This window comes from Sebastes umbrosus, chromosome 10 (genome assembly GCF_015220745.1).
Source record: "Sebastes umbrosus isolate fSebUmb1 chromosome 10, fSebUmb1.pri, whole genome shotgun sequence".
In the NCBI taxonomy this organism is placed as follows: Eukaryota; Metazoa; Chordata; class Actinopteri; order Perciformes; family Sebastidae; genus Sebastes; species Sebastes umbrosus.
In genome coordinates, this window is record NC_051278.1 from 12,000,319 (window position 1) to 12,027,626 (window position 27,308).

At 41.0% G+C, this 27,308-nt stretch overlaps 2 protein-coding genes across 8 annotated transcripts in view; one reads left to right on the plus strand and one right to left on the minus strand.

Moving 5' to 3' along the window:
- LOC119495428 (regulator of microtubule dynamics protein 2) overlaps nucleotides 1-27,308 on the plus strand; it is a 48,849-nt gene that overhangs the window by 21,498 nt on the left and 43 nt on the right. For 2 of the 3 annotated variants that reach the window (XM_037781853.1, XM_037781852.1), the window contains exons 6-11: nucleotides 8,400-8,475; nucleotides 9,051-9,128; nucleotides 11,021-11,119; nucleotides 12,544-12,597; nucleotides 12,696-12,776; nucleotides 13,837-15,132. In XM_037781853.1, the coding sequence (XP_037637781.1) occupies nucleotides 8,400-8,475; nucleotides 9,051-9,128; nucleotides 11,021-11,119; nucleotides 12,544-12,597; nucleotides 12,696-12,776; nucleotides 13,837-13,890 (442 nt within the window). In that variant the 3' untranslated portion in view covers nucleotides 13,891-15,132. Of the gene's footprint in view, nucleotides 1-8,399; nucleotides 8,476-9,050; nucleotides 9,129-11,020; nucleotides 11,120-12,543; nucleotides 12,598-12,695; nucleotides 12,777-13,836; nucleotides 15,133-27,308 lie in introns of those variants that run through there. The other variant, XR_005208485.1, reaches the window with a different exon arrangement.
- Nucleotides 21,178-27,306, minus strand: LOC119495427 (cytochrome P450 1B1). 5 transcript variants are annotated; one of them, XM_037781846.1, is made up of 6 exons: nucleotides 26,952-27,306; nucleotides 26,753-26,823; nucleotides 26,372-26,408; nucleotides 25,415-25,450; nucleotides 23,492-24,514; nucleotides 21,178-23,003 (listed from the first exon to the last, which is right to left on the minus strand). In XM_037781846.1, coding segments are annotated over exons 4-6 (1,620 nt in total). In that variant the 5' UTR covers nucleotides 25,417-25,450; nucleotides 26,372-26,408; nucleotides 26,753-26,823; nucleotides 26,952-27,306; the 3' UTR covers nucleotides 21,178-22,408. The 5 variants fall into 5 exon arrangements, with proteins under 5 accessions (XP_037637774.1, XP_037637776.1, XP_037637778.1 ...); XM_037781848.1 differs by lacking the exon at nucleotides 26,372-26,408; XM_037781850.1 differs by lacking the exon at nucleotides 25,415-25,450 and having other exon boundaries at nucleotides 26,952-27,305.

Consider the following 27,308-nt stretch of genomic DNA (forward strand, 5'->3'; position numbering starts at 1 on the left):
TCTGAGGTAACTGTTTACTTAGTGTACCAATGCCGTGAGAAAACGTGTCACCTGTTTTCCTGAATGCTGCCCAGCTTGTCACAATTTGGCAGATGATCCTGCTCTGCCACCGAAACTACTTATCGAGTGAACCTTTTTGAACCTTTCCATTGCCATCCACCCTAATTTAAGTCTATTAAAGTGTTGCAATGGGTCCAAATGAATGCTGAATATTTTTATGCCTCCGTACGTATGTCTGTCTTTCCGTCCGTCCCTCCGGGTCATTCTTGTGAAACCTCAGGAACGCTTTGAGCGAATTTCATCGAATTTGTCACAAACGTCCACTTAGACTGAAGGATGAACTGATTAGCATTTGGTGGTCAGAGGTCACTGTGACTTCACAAAACACGTTTTTGTCCATATTCAAGAATTCACATGCTAATTATGACAATTTCACACAAATGTCTAAAAGGATAAAATGATGATGTGATGAAATTTTGGACTGACACGGAAGTAAACTGCTACTTGACTGGTTGGCGTAGGCATACAACCACGATGCGGTAATTCTAGTTTTGGATATGCAAGATCTTTATAACAGCATTTTTAAATCTGTGAAAATACAAATAGAAAAGATGCAGGCACGACTGAAAAGGGCATGCAACACACTGATGAAATATATAGTGTTTTAGGAAATAATTGGTGCAACATAATTTATATCATTATGGTAATGACGAAATGAATTTTAGATGAAGTGGTAGAACAGTATGCTGAGTGCTGTAACTTACAGAGAAGGGCAGATCTTGATGAGAAAATGAAAGGTGAGGCCACAATGTCCTCATCTGCATGACGAAAACTGCTGTTGGATGAACTGTGACCAATAGTTATTGTTGTAATGTGTTAATTTCACACCGTTAACCAAAGTTGTTTACAACCTCAGTGTTGGGGCTCATTATGTGTTACGATAACCCAAACAAGGCCTTCATTCTTAGTCTACATTCACACCACCACAGAGCTGGCTAACATCCTGGCAAAGCAGGTATAATTGGATACTCACCAACTCCTTTATTCTGAAACTTCAACCCACTCAAACTGTTGGGTTAAACCAGTTTTACTCATCTCCAATTACAGTCTAATTACTGTTTATGATCTATGATTACGTGGAACAAATTCTACATTGAATATTCCCACTAAATTATTTTTTAAATGATTTTATCTGTACTTAATTTGTGGAAGTTTGTTTGAGTCATTTTTTGGGGGGGATTCAATATATCTAGAAATTGACTTAATGCGTTGTCACCCAGAGATCTTTGGGTGACAACTTGGTATCTGTAGCTTGCTGGGCAAGTCACAGATATTAGTAAATACACTAAACGGTACAACCGCTCTAGCTGTGCACCAGTTAAAAGCCTGGATCCCCAAATACGGTTCAATTTAGTCTTATATGACTTAGGGGGCTAACAAAGCTTGTCCTCTGTTCAATGGCTCCTCCTAATACAGCAGGAAATGAGCCTACTTCTCACTTGATTTATTACCTCAGTAAACATTGTAAACATGAGTTTATGGTCTCAATCGCTAGTTTCAAGTCTTCTTCAATACAGCATGATGTTCATTTAGTAAATTATGGTCCCAGTTAGAGTCAAATAGACCATAAAGCAGGGGATGCTTTAGGGCGTGGCTACCTTGTGATTGACAGGTCGTTATGACGGTGTTGTCCGGTCTGGGAGTTGTCCGTATTTTCGTCTTACAACTTTAACATTTTCGTCTCCTAAAAATGTGTCTGTCAGCGTTCAGTTGTACTTAGCTCCATCCTCTTGTGTCACTTCTGAGTGCCAAAATGTCAAACTCGAGGCTTCGAATCGTCAGTCCACATACCAATGGGTGACGTACCCTTATATACTTATATACAGTCGATGTTTCACATTCACAAAAGTTTGTATTTAACTACAAATTGAAAAACGGTTAAGCTCATTCTGTGAGTTTGTTTTTATTTTTGTAGCACCAAGTCGATGCCCATAGTGAAAGATGTCAGACTGTGATCATAGAAACAGGGATTACTCTAAATAACCCGAAGCTTTTACCTATGAGAAACTGTTGATGTGCAGCTACAAGTACAAGACATTTGCAAACCTCACGCAGTCAAAAACACGCAGCATCCTCTCTGAGCCTGTACAATGGCCGTTTGAAGAGCTGAAGTGTTGAATGAATGTGATGTCCGCATAACAGTCATCACTTCGCAAGAGATTACGCATACTTTCCCACTCTGTCATGCACCAGATCTCTGTACTTTTCCCAGGAGAGGCGGAGGAGGACTCTTTTGAAGTTGGAAATGTATTGAGGCAGTCAAAGAGCACCATTGAAATGGTTGCTATCAGCATCTCCACACTGTCACCTCATATTTTTTTTTTAATTCTCTGTGCATGTCAGAATACACACCTCCACCTCTTTCCTCTCAGGTTTCATTCTTCAAAAGCTCTCCAGTAAGAAGTAGCCGTCATGTCTGCCGTAGAGCTTTCTAGTAAACCACTTCATAAAAGACAGCGTAAGATGTGTTTTTGTCTGTGTGTGAGGGAGCGTACAGTATGCTTGGTCACATGGGGTGCTTTCGTGACAGTGAGTGTGAAGCCCATTGGTATATTCTCAGCTGGCTGACGGCTGCGAGATGTGATTGCATTCTTGTATCGCCGGCTTTGTTTATAGGTGCGTTTTCAATGATCCCACCGTGTGAATTCAGCCCGTGTAAATCCCCGGCTATAGGGCCTCTCTGATGGTACAAAGGCCCGCGGATTAAGCAGGGAGCCTGTGGCAGTGCCAGTCAGAGGAGGGAGGGGAGGATGGGGGTCACTTTGACCTCTACAAAGACAACTTTAATTTCAAACTCGTGCCTCTGTTTGCCGTGGTCATCGTTAGTGTCACCGTGGCAGCATTGTGCTCTGTTCCCAGTAGCCGTGGAAACCCTGTGTGTGTGCGTAAACTTCACTGTACTCTAGTTCATCGCTGTGGGAACACTTTGACACACGCAAAGAACACACTATCACCTCGTTCTGTCACGGGGCTAAGTATATCAGCGCACTTCACACAGGTTGTCCTTGAATTCCTCGAGTTCCTGCTCCTGTTTCTGTACAAGTTTTAGCCTGGAGTCCTTGCTTGGCCCACTCTGTCTTGAATGAGGTCTCTATGTTTGGAGTTGAAGGCTGAAATCAATCTGCTGTTTCCGCCAAGCAGCTGACACTTAGGCCCTTTTGTTTTTGCGCAGTAGAGTGGGGGATTTCACTGAGCCGCGGTAAAAAAAAAAACTGCGGACTAACCTTGCGCAATTAAGTGTTCTCCTTGTCTTCTTATCTTCCACCTGTCATGTTTTGCTGCCGCCCACCTTTCCTCCTCCTTTTGATATTTCCCTTTTCTGGCCTTAGACAGTCAGGGAGAGATAGTATTACAACTCAGTGAAGAGAGGAAAGGATAAACAACAGCAGGTTGGCCCCTGAGGCGAGACACACCTCTACATCTTCACACTTCTTATACGCTGATTGCCCTCACTTCTCCCCGCCTCTCCACTGAAGGCCTGGTGCTGTTTCACACAATGACAATAGATGTTGCATAAGACCGAAAATAACACTCCCCCCCTCCTGCATGGTGCAGAAAATCTGCTCTTTGATTTTAAGATGTTCATTTGTTTGGAAATTATACAAAAGAAACAGAGGCTGAGGATTAACTTTGACAAATGCAAACTCCCCCCACAGGGGAAAGTCCAGGTGCCGAGATGAGCCAACACTATTATATGCTGGTCCAATTATGAGCAGCTCTGCCACTGGCACTCTCAGGTCCACATACTTCTCAGTACAGTAAATACTGCCAGAATTGCTGCATGCTGAATAATGTTAGAGCTAGCCAATCAGAGGGAAGTACAAATGTGTCTTGCGGTAGCCTGGATGTTGAGCAATCTCTCCCACAGCCCTCACCTGGCCAATGCTCCATGATCTCAATTCTGATTACTACTCACCTCTGGTATGCTGCTCTGGTCGCTCTCCTCATCCCACCACTAGCAAGATGCAAGATTTATTGCATTTAATCACATCAGCACTGCTCATTGGTGTATTACAGAGTTGTTGGATTCATTATAGGTGATGTAAGGTAGTGCTTCTTGTTTATTAATTAGTATAAATAAGGATTAAAATATTTGATTTCAATTAATTGCACGATTGTCCATAGTTAATCGCAAATTAATCAAATTTTGTATCTGTTCAAAATGTACCTTAAAGGGAGATTTGTCAAGTTTTTAATATTCTTATCAACATGGGAGAGGGCAAATAGGCTTGCTTTATGCAAAGGTATGTATATATTTATTATTGGAAATCAATTAACAACACAAAACAATGACAGATATTATCCAGAAACCCTCACAGGTATTGCATTTAGCATAAAAGTGTACTGTTTAGCTGTAAAATGAGAAAGTTTGTGACCCGACAGCCATGTTGAGATCAGCTGAGAAAATGACAAGCATCGCTCACATGGCCGGAGCACGGCCAATAGGAACGCTGTCTCTCTGAAATTAGTGATTGGTCAAAGTCTTCCGTCACGGGCTAGATTGTTTAAAGCCTGAAAACAGAGCCAAGAGGAGGTGCAGAAGTCTAATTTTAATATGCTAGGGAGGTTATTATGGATTTTTTTGCCCAATGATGCAAAACAATTGTTGCCTACTGAAGCTTTAACAAACACTTAAAGCACTGAAACATTGTATTTGTCCATAAATCAAAGCATTGAACAAAGTGAAAGTTTGACCTGATAATGGTGCTAGATGGAAAGTGAAAGTTTTTATAATTCTTCCTGAGGGAGACGTGAATATCTGTACCAAACTACATGGCAATCCATCAAATAGTTTTAAGCTGCTAGCGTTGCTAAAAAGTGTTTAATCAAGCAAATAATCCCGTAGCTGTTAAGTGTATTTTTGTTAAAATGCTTATTTGAATTGTTCACACTTCTAACAAACAATTTTTGAGCCACCGTTGCTTTGATCGTCAACCTTTGTTTAAATAGTCTCCAGTCCGATGGTGGAGCCGCTGGATACTGTGAGAGACTCTTTCTACTTGTTTGACAGAAGCTCAAAATTGGACTTAAATCTGGCGGCCAGGCTCAAACCAGCTGCGTCCTGGCTTCGTTTCCTCGCAGCAGATATTTAGTCACCGGTGATGGATTTGCTCAAAGCCTTTACATCCAGCAGTCTGTTTTTATTGGAAGCTCGGCAGCATAACTGCAGACAGATAGCATCTCTGCTCCTGTGATGTTGTGGAGCTCTCCACTCATCGAGCGCCAACCAGTGGCAGCGTGGCCACGCCTTGTGCTACCTTAAGAAAATAAACTCCTCTTTTTTGGTTACAGTTGCACATAATTCATCCGCCTGTGTTTTCTTTGCAGAGAATATTCTGGGCACTTAGGCGTGATGTGGTTAGTACTTGTCTTATTGCTGTTAATTTTCCCCACCGCCCCCAGTAAGTATGAGTAATGATCGTAAACACAAAGCTCAATGTTTGCTTGATGTTTCCCCCAATTAAAACCACTTGTATTATGTTTGTTTTTTGATGTACATTTTGTTCTGTTAGTAGTTGGAACATTGTCAACTGAAGTCAAATCGCCCAGTTTTTCTTACTTACCAGTGAGAAAAGATCATTGTACCTACATTTTCTTGATTTAATAATTACCTGCCAATCATGTAGTATTATTTTCACTCTGTCACAGCACACTACATCTCAATCATCCTGGTGTTGTACTATGTGTCGGCATGCTGTGCCTGATCACAATCCAGAAGCCGAGACACAAAGAGTGAGAGCGACAACAGAGAACAGTAGCCCACCGCCAAATCCTTCCCTGTTAAAAAAAAAAAAGCCATTCACACATATCAGACACCTCAGCACACACACACACACACAGTGGCAGATTCCAACTACCATCAGCACCACCATGTCAGACGACACTGTCAGATGACCTCTGTACGCGCCGATCCTTCATACAAAAAGCTGTTTATGTCCCTCGGTGGTGTTTGACAGAGTACCAGCAGGATTAAAGCAGCCTAGCGGTGAAAAGACTTTGATCAGCTCTCTCCTCTCCTCTCCAAACCCACAGCGTCATGCTGACTTACACATCGCGAAGCTGAAACCGCTCTTTGTTTGCCCTCCACCTGCCCACTGGTCCAAGTCGGTGTATTAATTAGTGGGTGAAGGAATAAGGTGGAGCAGCTTATCTCTGCTGATGTTGCCTAATGAGGAGTCTTTCTAAAGAGGGTTGAATGTTGGTGGTTTCTCATTGTTAGTGACCCAGAGAAAGAGGTGGTGTGACTGAAAGGTGAATTTCTCTCCAACGCTCCTGCAACACTTCACTACTTGGCTTCTGTACTGTAGTCAGTCAGGGCTGTGCCTGTTGTTATCAGGGTAGTTCATGTTAGATTCTTTCAGTTGGAACTTTTTCAATTAACGTACAGGTACAGTATCAACCGAGAGTAATAAAGTTCTTTGACCTAATGGTGCAGCTTTCTTCTATAAGATATGCTGCTTTCAGTCCAATGAATTCCACTAATAATCAAGTGTAGGGCTGTGTATCGGCAAGAATCTGGCGATGCGATACGTATCATGTGGGGTAACGATTCATTGACGATTGCGATATATTGCGATACTGTAGGCGAGGCGAGGCGAGGCGAGGCTCATTGGATCCACAGCTTTCCAGTCTCAGCTTTCCAGTCATACCCAAATTTATGTAATTCTAAGACTCTTTAGGGACCCCAGTATGCAGATGGGTTCAGTATGCTCGTGGGTTCCCATAGAATCCATTTTCATTCACATATCTTGAGGTCAGAGGACAAGGGACCCCTTTGAAAATGCCCGTGACAGTTTTTTCTCGCCAACATTTAGCGTAAGTTTGGAGCTTTATTTAGTCTCCTTTGCTACAAGCTAGTATGACATGATGGGTACCAATGAAGATTCTCTAGTTTCATATGATGCCAGTATCTTCACTCCAGCCCGCTACAACCTCCGAAAGACAGAATAGCGGCTGTTGGATTTTTAAGAGGTTAATTAAAAATCAATACAGCATTTTGGAGAATCGCTACAGTATCGCAAAACATAATATCGTGATACTCGTATATCGGTATTTTCTTACACCCCTACTCCAGAGTACCTGCGTTATAACGATGAGGCAAAGTGAGGACAGAGGTGATCTCGTCAAGCAAGGGCAAAGATTCAAATAGCTTGAACAACTGGGTGGGTGGATTTAGTGATGGTGTTGAGGTGCCCTTGTGTAAGACTCTCAATCCCCACCTGTCTTAATGCTCAAAATGTGGCCTCTCTTGAAGGCGTGTGGGAATAACGGCACACAGTTTCAGACCATCCTCGCTCAAAAGTGTTGTTGAGGAACTATTGTATTGCTGAGAGCAATTGTGTTCAAACCCTGCCTAGGGGCATGCTCGCGGATTGTCGGGTTTTGGAAGGTAAAAAAAAATGTCGGACACAGCTTCCCCAATTCTTATTTTCACACCAGATCAGGTGTTTCGGCGATGCGGCAGTGTGGGAGAGTAATTTGAATGGCCCATTAACTGCGGCCATTAACTTTTGTTCCCTCATAGATGGGTTGTACGTGACGTCGGGTTGCGTTTCTCCAAAAGTTGATTCTATTTCTACTTTTCCGCCCCAGGCCGCTGCATTTTTTTTCGGTACCCCTTCTGGCAGCCTCAGCCGCAGCTCAAACACATTACTCCCATTCAAAATGAATGGGAGTAATGTGTTTGAGCAAAATGAATGGGAGGACTTGCGTTTTCGCCGCACCGCCGGATCAGGTGTGAATGCAGTCTTACGTTGGAAAGATGTGGGGACAGGGGGTTTCAGACACTGTTCAACTATCCAACAAGCCCTTCAGCAGAAACATACCGACGCCTTTAATCTGTGTCTCACACTTGCGAATGTATTAATCTGTATGTTCAAACCAAGATTATACATCCCAATAGGGCATAATCAGAGCTCATTATTTTCTGTTTGTGTAAAAAAAACATCGTAGAGTTTATTTTTGATATAAAACAATAAATAAAAGTGAACATAGAGTTTTTAAAAACTGCTATTTGTAATGCATGTTTTGCTTCTTTTTTTTTTTAAATGTACTCATTCACTTGCATTTCCTCCCAATTTTTCTTGGAGAATTTCGTCAGCTGTGCTCTTAAAAAGAGGTTTCTTGATTACTGTTTAATTATGGTGCTCATGACCCTCTTGCAGCAGGAAATTCTGTAACGTTTTGGGTGCGGGGGACATAAAAGATGGAAAATGAATCAGTTGAAAACCATTTTTACTCTTTTATTAAATCTGTAAAAACTGGAAACGATGAGCCAAGCAGTATAACCTGTAGACACCTGATACTCAGCTGATCAACATAATGCTGTCTCTCCACAGGTATGCCATCATGTGTGGGATTATGGCCGAATATGACACCGTGCAGAACAAGATAAAGAACGGATACATCTTTAAGGTAACAGACTGTACTCTAGTCATATGTTGCCTGGGACGTGTCGTGACTACGTTATGAAATGCTTGCACTATTATGTGTATACATTTTTCATATATATGTTGAACATTGCTTCTCTCATGTACTCAGAGTAGAGGGGAGTGGCTTCTCATATCACTTAAAGCCAGTAAGCCACTCCTACAGCCATTTCTTTGCATAAGAGCGAGTGTGTGGAGCAACAGCACATTGCATTTTATCTTCTGTCAGCGGCTTCCCCAAACACTGTGTACCTGCAAAACTCTTGACAGGTGAAAGAGAGAGAGTAGAGCGCTGGAGAGGGAAGATATGAAAGAGGAAAAAAAAAAAAAAAATCAGAGAGAGGCAGAATGGAAAAGAGCGAGGGAGGGTGTGTGACAGCCGGGAGTGTGTGGTCGCTCTGCGAGATCGCGTGTGTGAGAGGTGTTTGTGAAATACTTGTGGGTTGGTGAAGCAGGACAGATCAGGTCAGGACAGAAGGCAGTGGAAATAGCAGCCGTGTCATGAATCAACAGTGAAAATCTTCTCCCTGTCTATGTTGTCTGTCTGCCTTCCCCTCCCAGGATCATCTGGATAAAGCCATTGAGCTGAAGCCACAGGACCCCATGTCCTACTACCTGCTGGGCCGCTGGTGCTACGCTGTATGTGACCCTCCCGACACACTTATATCTCTCCCATCTCTCTTCACATACACAAACAGTGCATTTATGGATGACCGCTTGGCCTCCCTCCTCCCTTTGCCAACCCACCCACGGTTTCCCCTCATTCATTCCCACTGTTTAGGTTTCCCTGAAGTTTGTTTTTCCCTCTGCGATATTCGCAGAAAGCGCTACGGGAGGTTAACACCAGCCATTGTTAGCTTTAAATCAGATTGCGCCAGAGAGACATTTTCATCCTGTTTCTACTCCGCTCATGTTATTTCAGTACAGGCAGTTGTCTCTGTGACGATTATGTCTCGTCTGTCAATCATTTAATCACTGCCGGTATTTTTTGAAAATGATTTGCGATGTTTACAGAGTGTTCCCGTTGTTTCATGAACTATTTATCACGTAACTCGGTGCCAGTTGTCAAACTAATTGCCTGAAAGGAAGGAAGCTATTACAGCTCCGATTTAAATTATATAACACTCACCTACACTGTTGGTACCAGAGAGGGAGCGAGGGCCTGTGCAAACTTTAGCGGAGCAGTAACACCTGATATTTTCAGGGATTGAGTTTTATGGGCTGTCTGTGCTGCGTTTATGTTCAACAATGATCTACTGTTTGTATTCAGCCAGCGGTTCTGTTTGAAAGGTGCTGCGATGACGCCAAAGCAACGCTACACCTGCAATTAGACGTCGCTCTGATGAATGGTGCGAGGCAGGAACATTACATGTTTGACCCAGGCTTCTCCTGGCCATTATCATCTGCTGCAAAAAGTGTCAAAGTATCAGTGTACAGGGTACCTGTGGTCATGGAAATACTTGAGGAGGCACAGTGTGTTTTTCTGGCCTGGAATAGTTAAGACAAATGATATGTAACCAAACCAGCTAGGACATTTATGGAAACGAATACCCACAAAATTCATCAACTTGGTTTCCATTAACTGTTAAACCACTTAGTTTCGCTGTTGATTGCTCACATATGTAATTACGAACAAAAAGGAAAATCCTCCAGGGTATAAATATCTCAATAAATAGCAATATGCCTCAGCAAGATCTGATGAGAAATTATCATTAAAGGGGTTCTATGTAAGAATCCGAAATTGCTTGTTAACAGTGATACCTGTGGGCGTTAAGTCAACAACAGTCAGCGTCCTGCTGCTCGCACTATGTAGACACGAGCAAGCATCAGTCAAAACAGTGAGGCGACACACACGAGACTGAACACGATTGACAGCTAAATCCACAATATCATATCTATATATTTCACATGTTGGCAGTAATCTTAGCTTACCTGTCTGATTGGAATTTTGCCAGCTCGGGGTCCGTTTTTGAGGAAACCAAGAAAGTCATGAAAGGTCTCATTTTGGGTCAGGTTACAACTTATTCTGTTCACACATTAAAAAACTATTTGAAAACTTTTGTAAGTGTAAAAACTTCCATACAGTTCCTTTAACTATAAAAAGTTAAACATAGATGTGAGAAATATTGATTGTAGAATTTTCACTTCATGTCATTGAAAAGTTGTTAATTTTATTTTGGAAACCTGAGGGAATGACGACTCTTTTTGAGAAGTTTTTAGGAATTATATGAGGACAAAAGGTATTTGAAGTTGATGTCTAGTCACAAAGATGTCTTAGATAGTAATTTAACATCTCCTGAAAATCTTGGTTTTGCTGACTGACCTCCAGTGGTTTAACGTTCTTATGTACTCCAGGATCACTGTGACATCCCTGTTGGGTGTGGTTACAGATTTCTAACCACACCCAACATCTGAAGCAGTTTGAAAGTTTCAGCCAGAGAGGGCAGTGATAAACCGCTTTTTAGCCCGGTGTTAAGTTACTCTAATGTGCAGAATTGTTTTTTGACTCAAGGTGTTTGGTTATTTTGCAGGTGGCTCAGTTGTCGTGGATTGAGAGGAAAGTTGCTGCAACGTTGTTTGGAGATCCTCCAAGTGCAACAGTTGAAGATGCACTGAAGAATTTTCTTAAGGTGCTGTGATCATTCTGCAATCGCTCTCTTCTTCACACACATTCGACTTTGTAAAGTGCGAGTATGCTAAAAACAAACTAGTTTACAGTGTGCTCACAACAAATGTTTGTAGCTGTTTCACCCCACATAAAAAAACACAGCGGGAAAAGACATGTGAGACGCAATGAGTCGTGCAAATAATAGTAACAGTGCAACGTACAGTGTCCTGTTTGTGTAGCGTTCACTTGCAACTTGCCTCCAGGTCTCTCCTGTACCCAATTCTCTAAGCCCAAACGCTCCGTATTTAAAAAGGCTTAATCTCTGTTACCACATTTCAAATGTTTATATAGTAGAGAAATGGATTTTGCTTCTGGCCAATATTCGTGTTCATGCCTCTTCCTCATGTCTTGTGTATCTCACCCATCAATTTGATTTAAGTGATCCCTGTTACAACACGCCACTCGTGACCAGGAGGAGAGCCTCCGGTGAGGCTGTTGAGCTCGTTAACAAATACATCCGGCAAGGTTATACGAGTCCCCAGCCTCTAACCTGTGGTTATCTGTGATTGACTAACTGTAGGAGAACTGTTTAGGTTGTAGGAGCCGCAGAGGAAGTGAAGGAGTCGAGTGAAATGTTGTCCTAGGCCTTTGTAATGATGCAGGCAGGACTGTTGACCACGCCTTGGTGAAGATCAGTGTCTTCATTTAAATCCAGACCATCTTCGTATAGTCTTATCCAGTTAAAACAGAAAAAGGCGTGTGAATGACATGATAATGTGCAGGGAAAAAGCGGGTAATAAGAACACCATTCTTGCTTTAGGCGTGTCATTTTCAGGCCATGTAATTGCATCCACGGAAATATGCTCCGCTCAGAGCTAGTGACTATAAAAATTGAGAAAGACCCCTTATGGCAGGTTTGAGGGGAGGTGGATGGGTCCATCAAACACAGGACTTTCAACCAGGTTTTATAAGTTACATAGTGACTTTTGTGACGTGACTTTTGTGACGTGACTTTTGTGACGTGACTTTTGTGACGTAGTTTTTAGTGACGTTTCTGTACGTATTTCACCTAGTTTACATACTTATTTTAAGGCCAACCATGACGTTTTTTCCTAAACCTAACTAAGTGGTTTTGTTGCCCCCTGGCTGGTACTTCACCTTCATACATGCATGTAATATTCGCGCCTCGGCGAGGCAAAACGTGACACTGACACGCTGTCCTCTGGTGGACAGGCGGGTCTATTAAATGTTTTGCGTGATATCGGGTTGTAAAATTTCTACCAGCAGCTACTGTACCCTTACAGCTTTATTGGTGAGTTTTCTTGAATACGTAATATATAAAGTACTACAGTGATATAGTGGTATATGCATAATGAACAGAGATTAATTGTTTTACTATAGACTAACTATATAACATATAACTATAACTATATTTTTTTTATTCAGGTTGAGGAAATCCAGTCAGGATATTCCAAATGCAACTACGTGTTTCTAGCTAAGGTCAGTACCAGAGACTTGCAGTTGAACTTTGATTGTGATTGTTTTGCGACTACACTGTGGGATCCTGCTGAGACTAAACAATGCATTTTCTCTGGCAGTGCTACAAAGACCTGGGGCAGAGGGATAAGGCTAGGAAGATGTGTGAAGCTGCTTCTTCAATGAATGTTGTGTCCAAAGAGGTAGACCTCATCATTGCATTACTGTATTTATATCCGTCTCAGATTATTGTTGTTCCATCTGTTGAATACAATTTTATTATCTCCGCCAGGAGTTGATGAAACCAGTCGTGTGTGTGCGTAAGAGTGCACACACGAGTGTACTTCTCTGTGTCTGTCCACAGCTAATCTCACATACTGCTGCACCAAACTGCTTAATATTTTGGGTGCTCATTTATGGTTGCAGACTCAAGGACCTCTCGTGGTTGCAGTGAATAACACTTTCTCGAAACACCTTTTTATGGCCTGTTTGATACTGACATTGACTGCTGCTGACTCCTCACTCACTACTCTTAACTGACCCCCGGCCTGCAGGAGCAGCAAGAGATCACACAGCTGATTGCACTGTTCATGCTAAAGTATGCTCAAGTGGCAGCTGGGCCGGTCTCAAGGCTCCCGGCCAGCAGCTCCGTCACAACTCTGAAAGCATCGCAGTTAATAAATAATAAACTGACCACATACTGGGAATCGACGATTACTTTCTCGCATGGAAACATATTAAAACTTCATAAAGTGACATATTAACAGCCCTTACCCTAGCTCAAAATCTCACAAGTTTGTCGGTCGGGCCGGTTTCAAGGCACCCCATCACAAAAATGGTGCAGCACTTTTCCAAACAGGTGTTATTTGGATAAACTGACCACATATTGGAAATCTAAATGGTTACTTTCTTGCATGAAAAAAATATTAAAACTTAATAAAGTGACATGTTAACAGGTTAAACTGTTTGCTCAGTAGACTTGAAGTCTAAATAAACTCTTCAAGTCGCGGCTACGCCCGCGAGACGGAGCTGAGACGCGTACTTGCACAGAGCCAGTGCAGACATCTGCATAGATTACAATGACGGCGTATCTGTTGTGAGAGACATGCGAGTGATGATACAGGCAGTCTAGACGGGTGGTTTAGTTAATTGTGGGTTGTATTCTTTCAATCAAACATCACAGCAGTGGTCGTTGCAGACACACCTGGCGGAGATCTGCACCTTTCTAGTTTTATTATATTTTAACTAATGTTTTTTCCTCAGGATGGAGACGCACAAAAGGAGTTGGACTTACTCTGCCCAGCGCTCGGAGTGTGACGACGTGCACATAGCACATTCTTTTGGAAATGCATTTTCCATGTGCTACGGGCTGTGGGTGTGTGTGTGTGTGTGTGTGTGTGTGGATATAGTGTGAGGCCATCATGTTAATTCACTCTGTGAGTGGAGGGAGGTGTGCTGTGGCATTATATCATCTATCGGAGTAATAGGCTGCCACAGTCAGAACCGTCCTACAGTGTGTAGTTTTAAATCAGATTTGTGTTCTAATCATGTTTTTGTTTTTTTCAATAAGTGGAAAACTAATTATTCTCAACTGTTTTTTTTTTTTTTTTTCAAATTGACGAGATAATAATCAAGTCTATCAGGTGGATTTTTGTTGATTTTAATGGGATTAATCATAGCTATAGTAAATACAGTGTGATTGTTGGTGTATATTCATGTATTCCCAGTCGAACTCTGTGTGCAGCAGTGCGTCGCAGACAGACGTCTGATTGCTCTGATAGTGAAAGTCTCAAGGTGTGTCTCAAGGATACCGATTTTGGGGAGGTGACCCCTGGGGACTTGCTGTTCCTTCCTGTTTTTTTGTTGTGTCTCCCACCACACATTCAAGTGGCAATAACAAAAAGCACATCAGACAATGGCGCACCCAAACAAAGATCTAGGAATGCTGTGACCACTGAACGACCTCTTGCCCTCACGACTCTGCCTTCACTCGGACCGGCTACATTTATTATTTAATCATGCCGTTAACGCACACTGATGATTATGTTCTTTATGGTGTCTTTTCTTTTGTTGTTTACTTTGGCATCTCTCCATTGAAGACCTTCATTATTCAGTTATCGCCTGCTACTGTGACAGTGATGTCACTCCAGTATATAACTGCAGGGGTTATATGAAGCCGTTGGACAGGTGTTTTGAAGCAAAGTCCCCTTTTTAATCCAGAGTTCCTGTTGGAAACTTTCAGGAAAGTTTCTCTTGCTGGGGGGGGCTTCCTGAATCCTTTGAGTTTGAACATGAAGCTCTGACTGCCTTACATTTTATTGGTCTTGTATTGTTTTTAAATCTGTGTAATCTAAAATCAGTTTCCAAAGCACACCACTCCAATTGATACGCCAAGTAAAAAAATGGTTTAATGTTTATACAAGGCTCCTATTACTCTGCATATACAGTATACAACACCTGATTATCCCGTTTAAGGTTAACCCTACCTTTAAGGTTTGCTCAGGTTTCAATTATTGTACAAAAATACCCCGGGTTAAGTCCACACAGGCCACAATTTGCCATTCCACAAAGTGACAAAAATGATGATCAGGCTTCATCAGTACACTGAAGAACTAATAACATATTTAGATTAAGGTGTTTTAAAAATGAGTGTGGAGTCTTTGACTGAGAAAGTGGAGGGCCAGATGGTTTTTTTTTTGTCTTCTGTGTTTCTGTCTGTGACAGAAGTGTTGGACCAATGGCTCTCAAGTAAACTATGATGAACAGAGCAGAGGATGCTGACCCTTTGATTTGGCACCCAATTAGACTGTTATCTATCAGGCCATTAAATAGGCGTTATCAGACGCTATAAGCACCATAGATGTGGGTCATTAAGGGCCTACTGCGTTGTAAAAAAAAGTAACACGTTCTAACATGTTGTAAATCTGAATGAAACGTCGCATTTTGAACACAAACGGTATGGTTTTTTATGTTTAGACAATAAAACAGTTAGGTTTAGGCAGTAAAACTACAACTTCTTTAGGTTTAGGCAATAAAACTACAACTTCTAGCGGCTGATAACGCCTATTTAATGGCTTGATAACAGTCTAAAGTCAGATGTGACGGTGCATACTGTACGATTGCATTAAGATAATTCCACTAAAATGTGCGCTGATCTGACTGATGTAATGTTTAAATGTTTCATTTTATTACTGTCTCATGCATTCCTAATGATTTTACACTTGATAATGTGATAAGTGTGATGCATTTTAGACGTGCATATTGTATGAAACCACAAGGCTTTAGTTGTGTTTACTCTTGAGGTTTGTTTTGGCAGAGCCTGTGGGTTTAGAGTCTGACTAATTTTAATTTATTATATGTCGTTAAGGCTATGTGAAGTGGGAAATTTACAAAAAATAATTGTTTTTATCACATTACAGATTTTTCTACCAGCACTACGATTGTATTTTTATTTAATTTTTTTCAAATGCCAAAGCAAGTACAATATTCCTCAAACTTCATACACTACATAGAGATAATACTGTACAGTGTCACAGGCAGTGAAATATTAATGGTCTATAATTAAATCTGTGCAATCGTGATAACGAGGTGTCGGTTTGTCACTTGTCTTGCTTGCGTAAGAGCTTATTTGTGTTAGTTTTATTGCAGTTCAGGAGGAATACGTTTTGTAAGCTCTAACATGATTAAAATCTAAATTTTTTGGGGTCATAAACTACATTGGTCTTAATCCAAAAACAAAAGTAAAAATGTAACGAGCAGGCTCCTGCACGACTCTCCTTGATTGTGGAGTTCTGAGGCATCCTTCCCGTCTGCCCAGACTGTGCATTCTGTGCCAGGGCAATTGGGAATTTGTTACTGGATCAGATTCAGACCACCAGTCTAGTCATGTTTCAGCCTCTATGGTAGCACCGCTCTAAATGAGCACAGGTGTTTGTTTATACAGTCGTGAAAACTTCACCTCTCCTTCACTGATTTGATTAGCTGCCATTTAAAAGTCACAGTTCAAACAGCTGCAGAATTCACGTCTTAATTATGAAGGGAACTTTTGATGTTTTATATGTATTCGCAGGCATCATATAATGTCTCTGCGTGTGATTGCATCTAATCTTGATGTCTGTGCATGCCGCCCTAAAAGACGATGTTGCATAAGAGTTCAGAGGCTGCAGCTTTCAGGTTCTCTTTAACAGCAGGTCACTTTCCCTGAAGTTTTCCTGGACACCGGACGTCTATTTTAATGCCATTTTGTCTTAGTCTAGTAGTCTCAGGCGTGCCTGGACTGAAATGTGTGTTGTTTTTTTTGACAGTGTGGTTCCAACCTGGGGCGGATTGAATGATTAGTTCAACATTTTGGGAAATTCACTTTGCATTTTTAACAGAGAGTTAGACGAGAAGATCAATACCACTTTCATATCTGTCCTTTAAATGCTACAGCCAGCAGCCGGTTAGCGTAGCTTAGCACAAAGACTGGAAACGGGGCTAACAGCTAGCCTGGCTCTGTCCAAATGTAAAATAATATCTGCCAACTAGCATATCTAAAGCTCACTAATTAAAACATTATGTCTTTGTTTATTTAATCTGTGCAAAAACCATGAGAAGTGTAAAAAAAAAACCATTTTATTTATATTTTATTTTTCTGCATTTTGAGAAATGATATAGTTACAGAGAAAATAGAATAAAATAAAAAATAAGATAAAATAATCAGAGGAGAAAAAAAAGAATAAAAGAGAAAGGAAAAAAAGAATAAAATAAAATAACTGATGACATTAATATCGATTCATAGAATATAGTTGAGAGATAGCTGATAAATTCATGGCAAAGGATATACAAACACCACAACAACAACAACAACAACAACAACCGGGTGGCACACATGCAATCATCTTAGCTGTCACATCTAACCGGGGACTCATTAGAAATGTGTGTTACAGTTTATATCTCACCCATCCTTTTCCCATCTTTCTTCAAAGAGATAAAGTTGATTTCTTATTCTTAGAAAAAAGTTATTTTTTTCCATTCAATGTATTTAATTTACCAGATCTTTCCATTTGGAGTTAATTAAGTTATCATCTTTTAACCAATTCCTTTTAATTTGTTTAATTATTGCTACCCTTATTACTAAGAATAAATGTGAATCCTGCTTTTTCATCTCTTCTAGTATTTCCCCAAACAGTATGATTAGTGGGTTTTTATTTAGAGAAATACCAAAAATAACTTGATAGTTCTCTAATGGATTTTTTCTTTTCACTTTACATGACCAAAATATAAGACTGTAAAAAAAAAAACATTTTAAGACACATTATGGTTTTATTGGGGGTTAGATTTTACACTTTTTGATTAAAACAAACGAGAAAGCTGACTGTTTCCAGCCTTTATGCTAACGTAAGATGCTGACTGTACTCTTATTATTTAACAGAAAGTAGTATCAATCCTCTAACTCTCCACCAGGAAGCAAATAAGTGTATTTTCCAGAACCAACAGTGTTCCTTTAACCCTCTAAAAGGCTCCCACTCACTGCGCATCGTGTATGTATTTGTATCAGTTATTATTATTATTATTAGTTTGTGGTAACTTCATTATCCACATATTTATTTAGGTACATATGTCATGTAAAGATAATATAAACTGAAAAAATAAAGGCCTAAAAACTGCTCACTTAACTGTGAGCTCCTCAACAAGAATGTAATAATGCAGGTGTCACCTTCATCCCCTTTCATTTCTGTCTGTATCGTGCTTTAGTGTTGCATGCATATAAGTTTACCACAAAAAGAAAAATGCAGTCAATTAAATTACCACAAACTAATTGCCACACTGAACCTTGAGGCTCTGGAGCCTGCGTAGTCTCTACATTGATTACTCAGATGTAAGAGGGTGATGTACAGATTTCAGTTCATGTCTTCATTAGTCCGTCTATACTGTGGTCTTGACCTGAACATCTTGGGATTCAAGCTCTGATAGCGTTGACTTCAGCCCTGCGCAGACATTTCAGCGCTATTGTTCCTTCATTCCTGAGCTCCTATCAGTTTGTCTCAACAGCCAGTGACCTCTCCGAACGCCACATCTGTACAATCTCGCTGACATTCATTCAGATCTCCGTATATCCCTCTATTCACAGTCTAAGCTCGGCTACATCTAAGTTACACAACTTCACAGTCAACAGCGGGAGGCTCTTGTTGTGCTGCATGCGTGCGTGTTTTATCCTCGGCCAATGCAGGATACAAGCGATTCACGTTAATCTCGTTAATGCAGTCTTGACAGGTGTAAGCTGTAATGACATAGGATGTGTCTTACAACAACTTGATGTGATATTTCATCTTTCTCAGCAGGCTTATTCCTCCACAGCACCTGCTTTTACCAAGCAAGACATGACATTTCTCCTGTCATCTTTTTAATCAGCACATATTCTTTGTGCTTCATTTCTTCATAATTTGCGGAATATCACAGTTCTGTTTTTGTGTTGTATATCAGGAATATTTGCTTCCTTCTGCAGCTCCCTGTAATGCAAGGAGGGGAAACACAACAAAAGCAATTCCCCCTGAAGGCTGATATTGTCTGCTACTATAACTCAAGTCATTAACCTGCTGATACAGGCGTATTACTCATGACATTGTCAGCGTCTCAGAAGCTCATTTGTGTTTGATGATCTGTCAGCTCCTTATTTCAGCAGAGAGGTGCAAAAGCAAACTTAGTGTTTTCCTTCTGATTCGTAGAGATTAAGCTCGGAGCATTGCCACACATGACTTCAGTTTTTGTACTTGTGAAAACTGAGAAGTGGAGCACAGAGAGAGAGGGAGCCATATCAGTAATCATCTACTGGAGTTTTATCTGAATTTGTCACGCACTCTGAAAAGTTGTCTGGCCGGCTGGCTGCAAGCCTCTCGCTGATCAAGTACAGGATGTTCTGGCAGGGCGAGATAAAACGCTGTTCAGGGAAAGGGATCTCCCAAACACTTCCTTTTTGTTCCCACCTGACCTGGCAACGCGCCAAGACTCGCATTGCATTTGTTTTAGACGTTCACAGTGAGACTGTATGAAATGTCAATGAAGTACGGAGTCCCAGTGATGTCAAAAACATTTTCGAAATTTGTAAATGTGTCAATTACATTCTCATGAGTCCGTCGTATCGCTTTTAACCTGTTGACAACAAACCTGACAGTGAAAAACAAAAGAATAGTTAAAGTGTCTGTTTATTATGTAACTGTACAATATCATTCATAACAACGTGCAGGCAAGCGGGTTGAAGAAATACTCATCACAGCTGCAGTTACAGTATGCGTAGCCAAAAGCTTAAAGTATTAGCAGTAATGAATGTTGCACTTGTCAAATTTGTATTATTCTACATAAGAAGCACATGAGGTAAAGAAATTTTTGGATTTCAGGTATTTCTCGACCCTGTTAGGAGCAGATAAACATTAAGAAAATGGAAGTTTAAATTTATTATTTGGTGACAAAAGCTATTTTTTTTTTTAGTTTTTGCTTCTTTTTAGGTGGTTGTTATAGTTTCCGAATGATGAAGACAGTTGGAGAACAAATAGGTATAAAATTGGATGGAGGCTCTACAGGATGATTTCCTTTTTTGGCAGCTACCGTGCTTTTCCCAAATGATGTACAGATTTTTAGACAAATGGCTTGATAAAAATGGCTATAAAATAGTACTTATAGCTGTCGTAAATAGGAAAAAAAATCTGACTATGACCCATGCCACCATTCAGCAAAATGTAATTTCAACAGTAACTTCACTCCTCTGCTATTTCCAGTTAAACTTTGACAAAACCAGCACGTAGAACATTTCATCATTTGGTTTACTGAGGAAAAGAGAAGTGGCTTATGCAATTGTTTTCTGGTCTTACCAACTGAGCGACGCCTCCAGTGGTGCGATTAAAAAAAGATTATACTTTTACTTCTATAAGATAATTATGAACTGTCAATTAATGGATATCTTGTGATTTACTAAGACATACAAATCAGGTCTGTTACCAACTTAAAGAGGACCTATTATGATAATTTTCAGGTGCATACTTGTATTTTGGGTTTCTACTAGAACATGTTTACATACTTTAATGTTCAAAAAACACTTTATTTTTCTCATACGGGCTGTGCTGCAGCACCCCTTTTCACCCTCTGTCTGAAACGCTCTGTTTGAGCCCCGCCCACCTCCCAAAAAGCCCAGTCTGCTCTGATTGGTCAGCTGGCCCACTCTGTTGTGATTGGTCAACCAAACCAAACTCTTTGGACTCTGCTCCAGCTCGGCTTTAACTAGGTTCGTTTGAGGGCGTGCCAAACTACCCGTTATGCAAATGTGTTACTTGGTGACATCACCATGTTACAGAAGAAAAGGCGGGACTTCAATCGAGGCGTTTCAGGCAGTTCAGGAGCAGTGTTTCTGTGGGGGAGGGTAACTCCCTTTGCAGACCTTTTACATGCAAAAAACTATATAACACACTAAAGGAAAGAGAAAAAGCATAAAAGGTCCTCTTTAAAGTCACCTGTTAATTAAAAAAAATTATCTGAATAACATTATTCCAAAACGCTTCAGCAGGAAGCCAATAATTGCTCAAATCCAAGACTTTACAGTCAGTGCATTAGTCTTTCAAGCTGAGGCAGAAATTAGATGAAAAATACAATATTTACCCCCAGTGTCCCAACCTTAATTTTTACAGTTTGAATATTTATTTAAATAAAAAACAACAAGAAGAAGAAACAATGTGGTTACTGGCATCTTGAGCATGGAAATTAAATGACGGGGTTAAAGGTTTATCCACCGAGCAGCATTCTACAACATTCAAACTTAAAAACCTTTTGCAAACACTGATCTAATATTAGTCTTTTCATACTTGCATTGAACAGCAGTTCACAGACACGAGCAGAAAAGGCAGGTATGTTGGGCGTACCCTTACGCTCCTTTACCTTGTCTGTTCAAACAGCATCTACAGTAGATTTCAGAATATATCAGATGACTTTCAAAAGCCTTCTCGTTAAAATATTTGACATTTCATAGGCCTTATTCTTGAGTAACTAAGCTTTTACACTATATATATATATATATATGAATAATTACACATAAGTACATTTTATTTGAGTAGACATTAGGTTAAAGGGCTGATGCACTCCATGAGCTTATTCGCCTGTTTCATGCAGAATCACTGTCACGAGTCTGACTTTACTGTAGGTGGCACATTACTTTTGTCACATAAACATCTCCAGTTTTGTATTGTTTACCTTCAAATATAATATTTTTTATATGTTTTGAGAAGTTTGACAGGGTTTAGAACCCTTATTAAGAAGAAAAACTTTAAAATTAGCAGCCAAATTAAAGGGATTCCTGAAAAGCTGACATTTTGGAGATATGTTTACAGCAAAAATGTTAATAGAAATGACATGCAGCACTGTAATGTTGATGTATGCTTGATGGTTTCTACTTTTCAATCAATTATTGTAACAATAGCATTCACACTAGAATCACAAGGGTGTGTTACAGCAGCCATTCAGGTTCCTGTAACCACAGTGCTGCCTGTACTGAGGTCTAGTTGAAGCTGATCTCCAGTGACGTGCAGCTGACTGCCGTCCTCCAGCTTAGTGAATCAAAATAAGAAGTTAAATAGTAAAGGTGAACTGCTGGTTGTGTGGGACGTGGCGTGTACGCACTACGCCGTGTCTCCTGTGAAACACATCTGTTAATATAATACTTAAAAACGAGTCAGTAATCAGTGATAAAAAATTTAGCCTGAGATTTCAGCTTATAAATATAGTTTTCAGCCCACAAACAGGAGCTACAGTTCATAAGTCTTTTGTGTTTCAGCCTTCATTTGCTTTGCTTTTTTTGATAATTTTCTTTTGTTTACGAGTCTGATGAGGGCTCGCCCTCGACCTCCTTCCTGGCAGCCGCATCCAGCAGCGTCATATCTCCGCGCAGAGTCACTGCTATGGAGTAGGGATGCGGTTTCAGAGTCAGACCGTAGCTTGAGTCCAGTTTGACCGGCCTGGCCGGGTCCACGGTGATGTGGCACTGGTGGACGATCAGGGCCGTGAAGAGGAACAGCGACAGCTTGGACAGCTCCTCGCCGATGCACCGCCGCTTGCCCAGGGAGAAGATGAGTACGCTGCTGATCAGGTCCTTGTTCAGCACCCCGTCCTGGTTCAGGAAGCGCTGGGGGTCAAAGGTCTCTGGGTGGGACCACAGGGTCGAGTCGTGGTTGTTGGACCACTGGTTGACGAAGACCACCGTGTCCTTTGGTATGGCGTAGCCCATGATGGAGGTGTCCCTGGTGGTGCAGTGAGGGATGGTGAGCGGCATGAGGCTGGTGAAGCGCATCACCTCGTAGATGAAGGCCATGATGTACGGCAGCTGCAGCTGGTCCTCAATGGAGGGCAGCCGGTTGCGGTCCACCACCTTACCCAACTCCTGCTGGAGACGAACCTGCATCTCAGGATACCTACAGTCACAGATGAGACCTACGTTTTAGATGATGGAGGATACGCTCACTTCTTTTCCACTTTATTTATAGAAATCTGACATTTAGTAAGCAAAGAAAGGATTTATTGAACACTGTCATAGAAAAGTACTACAGATGTACATTTACTATCTCTTTCTATAAAAAATAAAAAAAACAGTGGCTCAAGGCTCTGATGGGATTAAACAATCACACAAGATTAGAAACTTGTGTGTGAAATCTGCCAACGATGGTGCTGCTTTGTACAGTTGAATGCTGACTGGGCACTTTCACTGGTGTGCAGTTTCAGGTCTTTATGTTGTGCTGCCAGTACCTGCCTGTGCCTCAGCTCCAACACTAGGCTGTTGCATAACACAAATGCTACTCAACTTCCTCAAGTCTGTGCAGCTTTAGCAGCAGGGTGATGCATTTGCCATTATATATCTCCTATTGTCTGTTTATGATGAAAATGTGAGGAAAATGTTGCTTACTTGATTAGTATGAGGATGATCCACTGCAGTGAAGTTGACAGTGTGTCTTGACTTGCTCCAAATATGTCCCCCATAATGGGGGTCACAAAGTCCTTCCCTGATGAGAGGCCTGATTTGTCCCTCAGCTTGTCCATCGCCACTATAAAAGCATCTGTCATGTCCCTGATGGTGCTGGACTGGATGGTTTTCCTGTGTTCAATCACTTTTTCTCTGATGAACTTGGTGAACTCCAGGTTGAGGTTCTTGAAGTTCTCAAATATGGTTTTGATTGGGTTTGGGAAGTACTGGAGCCAGGGCATCACGTCCACTATGCTGCCTGCGCCCACTGTCTGGGTGAACTGCTCATTCCTGCCAACCACCTGCTGAAACTCCGCATCTTCATAAGAGTACCTTTTCCCAAAGCACACCGCGCTCATGATGTTGGCCGTGGACACCACCAGGTACGCCATAGGCTGGAAGAACCGATGCTCTTTGGTTTTCCCCACAAACAGCTGCAGCAGCTCTCTGATCTCGCAGACCACGTGGTGCTCAAACGCCCTCTTGGTGTGCGGGTTCCCAGTGGAGAACATCCGGATTGTGGACATGGCCACTCTGCGGTGCATCTTCCACAGGTCGGTGATGGTGCCAAACGCGAAGCTGTCTCCGTCGCCGATGTACCGGAAAGAGGTGAAGTCAGGTCTGCCGGCGAACTCGGGTCCCTGCTTGACCAGAGCTTTTTTGATGGAGTCCCCGCTCAGCACCACCACGGTGCGAGAGCCCAGCTTGATCTGGAACACGTTGCCGTACTTCTTGGCCATGCGCGCAAAGTAGAGGTGCGGCGCGTTACCAAGCTGCGGAGCGTTACCGACGAGCGGCCAGGCGAGCGGACCGGGAGGACCGGGAGGACTGGAGAGAGACCGCTGCCGGAGGAGCCGCAGCCAGCGCCACAGGTGGAGGGAGAACAACAGAGTCACACATGCCAGCAACAGAGCTCTGGTGTTCACCGGGTTAATCCCCTCCAATGTGACATCCATGATGGGGATCCTGCAGAAGGGAATATATATACACTGTTAATTTACAGCAGGATTTCAACAGTATCAACCTGTTATTGCTAAAAACAGTGCATTACTGTTAATACAAAAGAAAACCTGTTAAATTACGCTCATAGGCCAGTTTTTTAACTGAACTATAATGCATTCTTAAAAAAACAGCACTTTACTGCTGATCAACTGTCTGAAGCAAGGGTGCCCAAACTTTTCCCTTGGAGGGCCAAAACTGGAACTCAATGGAGGGCCACGGGCCAAAATTAAACACCTATTGTATTGTATTGTTAAGATGCAAAATGGTACTAGGATCCCAAGTTCCCATGTATGCTGCATTCAAAAAACTGCATGTTTTCCCCAAAACTGCATAGGATTATCTTAAAGTGGGCATGTCTGTAAAGGGGAGACTCGTGGGTACCCAGAGAACCCATTTACATTCACATATCTTGAGGTCAGAGGTCAAGGGACACCTTGACAAATAGCCATACCAGTTTTTCCTCACCAAAATTTAGCCCAACTTTATAGTGTTAGCCTCCTTCCTGACAAGCTAATATGACATGATATGGTACTAATGGAGTCCTTAGGTTTTCTAGTTTCATATGATGCCACTATCTTCTAACCATAAACCCGAGCTTGGTACGGCCTCCAAAAGACAGTAAAGTCGGTTGGGTCTTTTAATAAAAAAAAAAGAATTTGCTAACATCTGGCGGGCCAAATCAAACCTGATGGCGGGCCAACTTTGGCCCGCGGGCCCCACTTTGGGCAGCCCTGGTCTAAAGTATCATCAGTAACAGTTTCATGCAGTATTTGTTGAATTCTGGGACCTGATCTGCACATGTGAGGCTTGTACATTGTACATGATTGTAAAATCAGTGAATTAGCTTTATTGTTCTTCACTCACATGTTGCTATGGTTTGCATTCTGTGCTTGTAGCCAGCTAGAGACAGACATTTGGGGAAAAGTGTCAACAAGTCTATTATAGCCTTTTTCCTAACAAGTGCCTTTAATTGTATTTAGTGTGACTATTCCTATGTCTGTAACCTGCTAAGTCTATTCATCTAGGCAAAAAATAATGTTTATTAAAATGTATGTAAAAAATACAACCTAAATAGTACATTAAAACAAAACAGTAAGATAATGTAAAAGAAAGGTGAAAAACAGATATATAATGTATCTTTAAACAGTAAATTAACTGTAAAATACTGTGAAATTAATTTTTTTTTAAAAATTATTTTTCATTAACAGTACAAAGCTGTAAATTTCAGCGACAGTATAATAATGTTAATTTTACAGTAACATAAAGGCAACCCTGCTGCCAGTTCTTTACTGTTATTTTACTGGGAAATTCTTAACAGTGTATATATAACATCAGTATTAAATGCATATTCTCCTGGGAACCGAGTAAAAAAAGAGTCTTTCAATTACTTTTTTTGTGTGATTTCCTTCCTATTTAGGCTTAAAAGAAAATCTTACAATTTAGACTTTTTGGACTTTATTTTTTATTTTACAGCATGTCCACTGTAGTGGACCACAGTGGACCATTTCAGTGTGAAAAGACTAAAAAAAAAGCAGATTATGGCCATAGAGTGATATTAAACCGAGAATATATTCAACTTGATTCAAAAAAACACATGCCATATCACTGGAAAGCCCATGATGTCCTCTTTACAATACACCAGGGGTTGATAGAGTAGGTCAAAAGAGTAAGAGGATATGCATGTGGACAAAATGTCCACTACAGAGGACACATGTCAATGGGCTGGGTCTCAGGAGGATATAGAAGGTTTAAAATATATGATAGTATAGGCTTGTGAAATTAAAGGTAAAAAAAAAAAAAAATCAGGACGTGATTAAATACCTGCTTATGTCCTTGGTTCATCGAAAAAAATATGATCCTGCAGGGGGAATATGTATATATATATATATATATATATATATAAACCTTTATTTCACCAGGTAGTACTCATTGAGATTAAGCATCTCTTTTTGCAAGAGAGACCTGATGGCCAAGATAGCAGCATTTAAACATACATTAAAGTTTCAGACTCCACAACATAAAACAAATGCAAAATAAATACATAGCATAATATCATATAAAAAACACATTAAAACCAAGTGTTTGAAGCCATAACATCAGTATTAAATGCAATATAGGAGGTTTAAAATATATGATAGTATAGGCTTGTGAAATTAAAATTAAAAGTAAAAAAAAATTAAAAATTAGAAGGTGATTAAATACCTGCTTATGTCCTTGGTTCATCGAAAAAAAACAAAAAACACCAGCTTTTACGATGTATCCAAAATATGATCCTGCAGGGGAAATATATATAACATCAGTATTAAATGCAATATAGTAGGTTTCAATTATATGATAGAATAGGCTTGTGAAATTAAAGGTAAAAAAAAAAAAAAAAAAAGATCCGTAGGTGATTAAATACCTGCTTATGTCCTTGGTTCATCGTAGAAAAAAAAGTATCCAAAATATGTTTCTGTTTCCAAATGTGTTTATCCTTGAACTGAATAATGGAGAGACTACATTTAAAAATCCACACACAACAGATCCAGAGAAGCAGCCTGATAGAAAGAGTGAAGTGTGCAGCAGCAGCCTGTTGCTGTTGTGCATCCACAGTCACAGTGTGTGGAAGAAGAAGAAGTGTGTTGGTGTTGCTGCTCTCCGTCCGCAGCAGCAGCCGGGCCATGCTGTGAAGCTCCGCTGCAACAACTACAACCATTTATCCAGAAAACGACGCACAGCATCACTGACTCTCTCTCTCTCTCTGTGTGTGTGTGAGTGT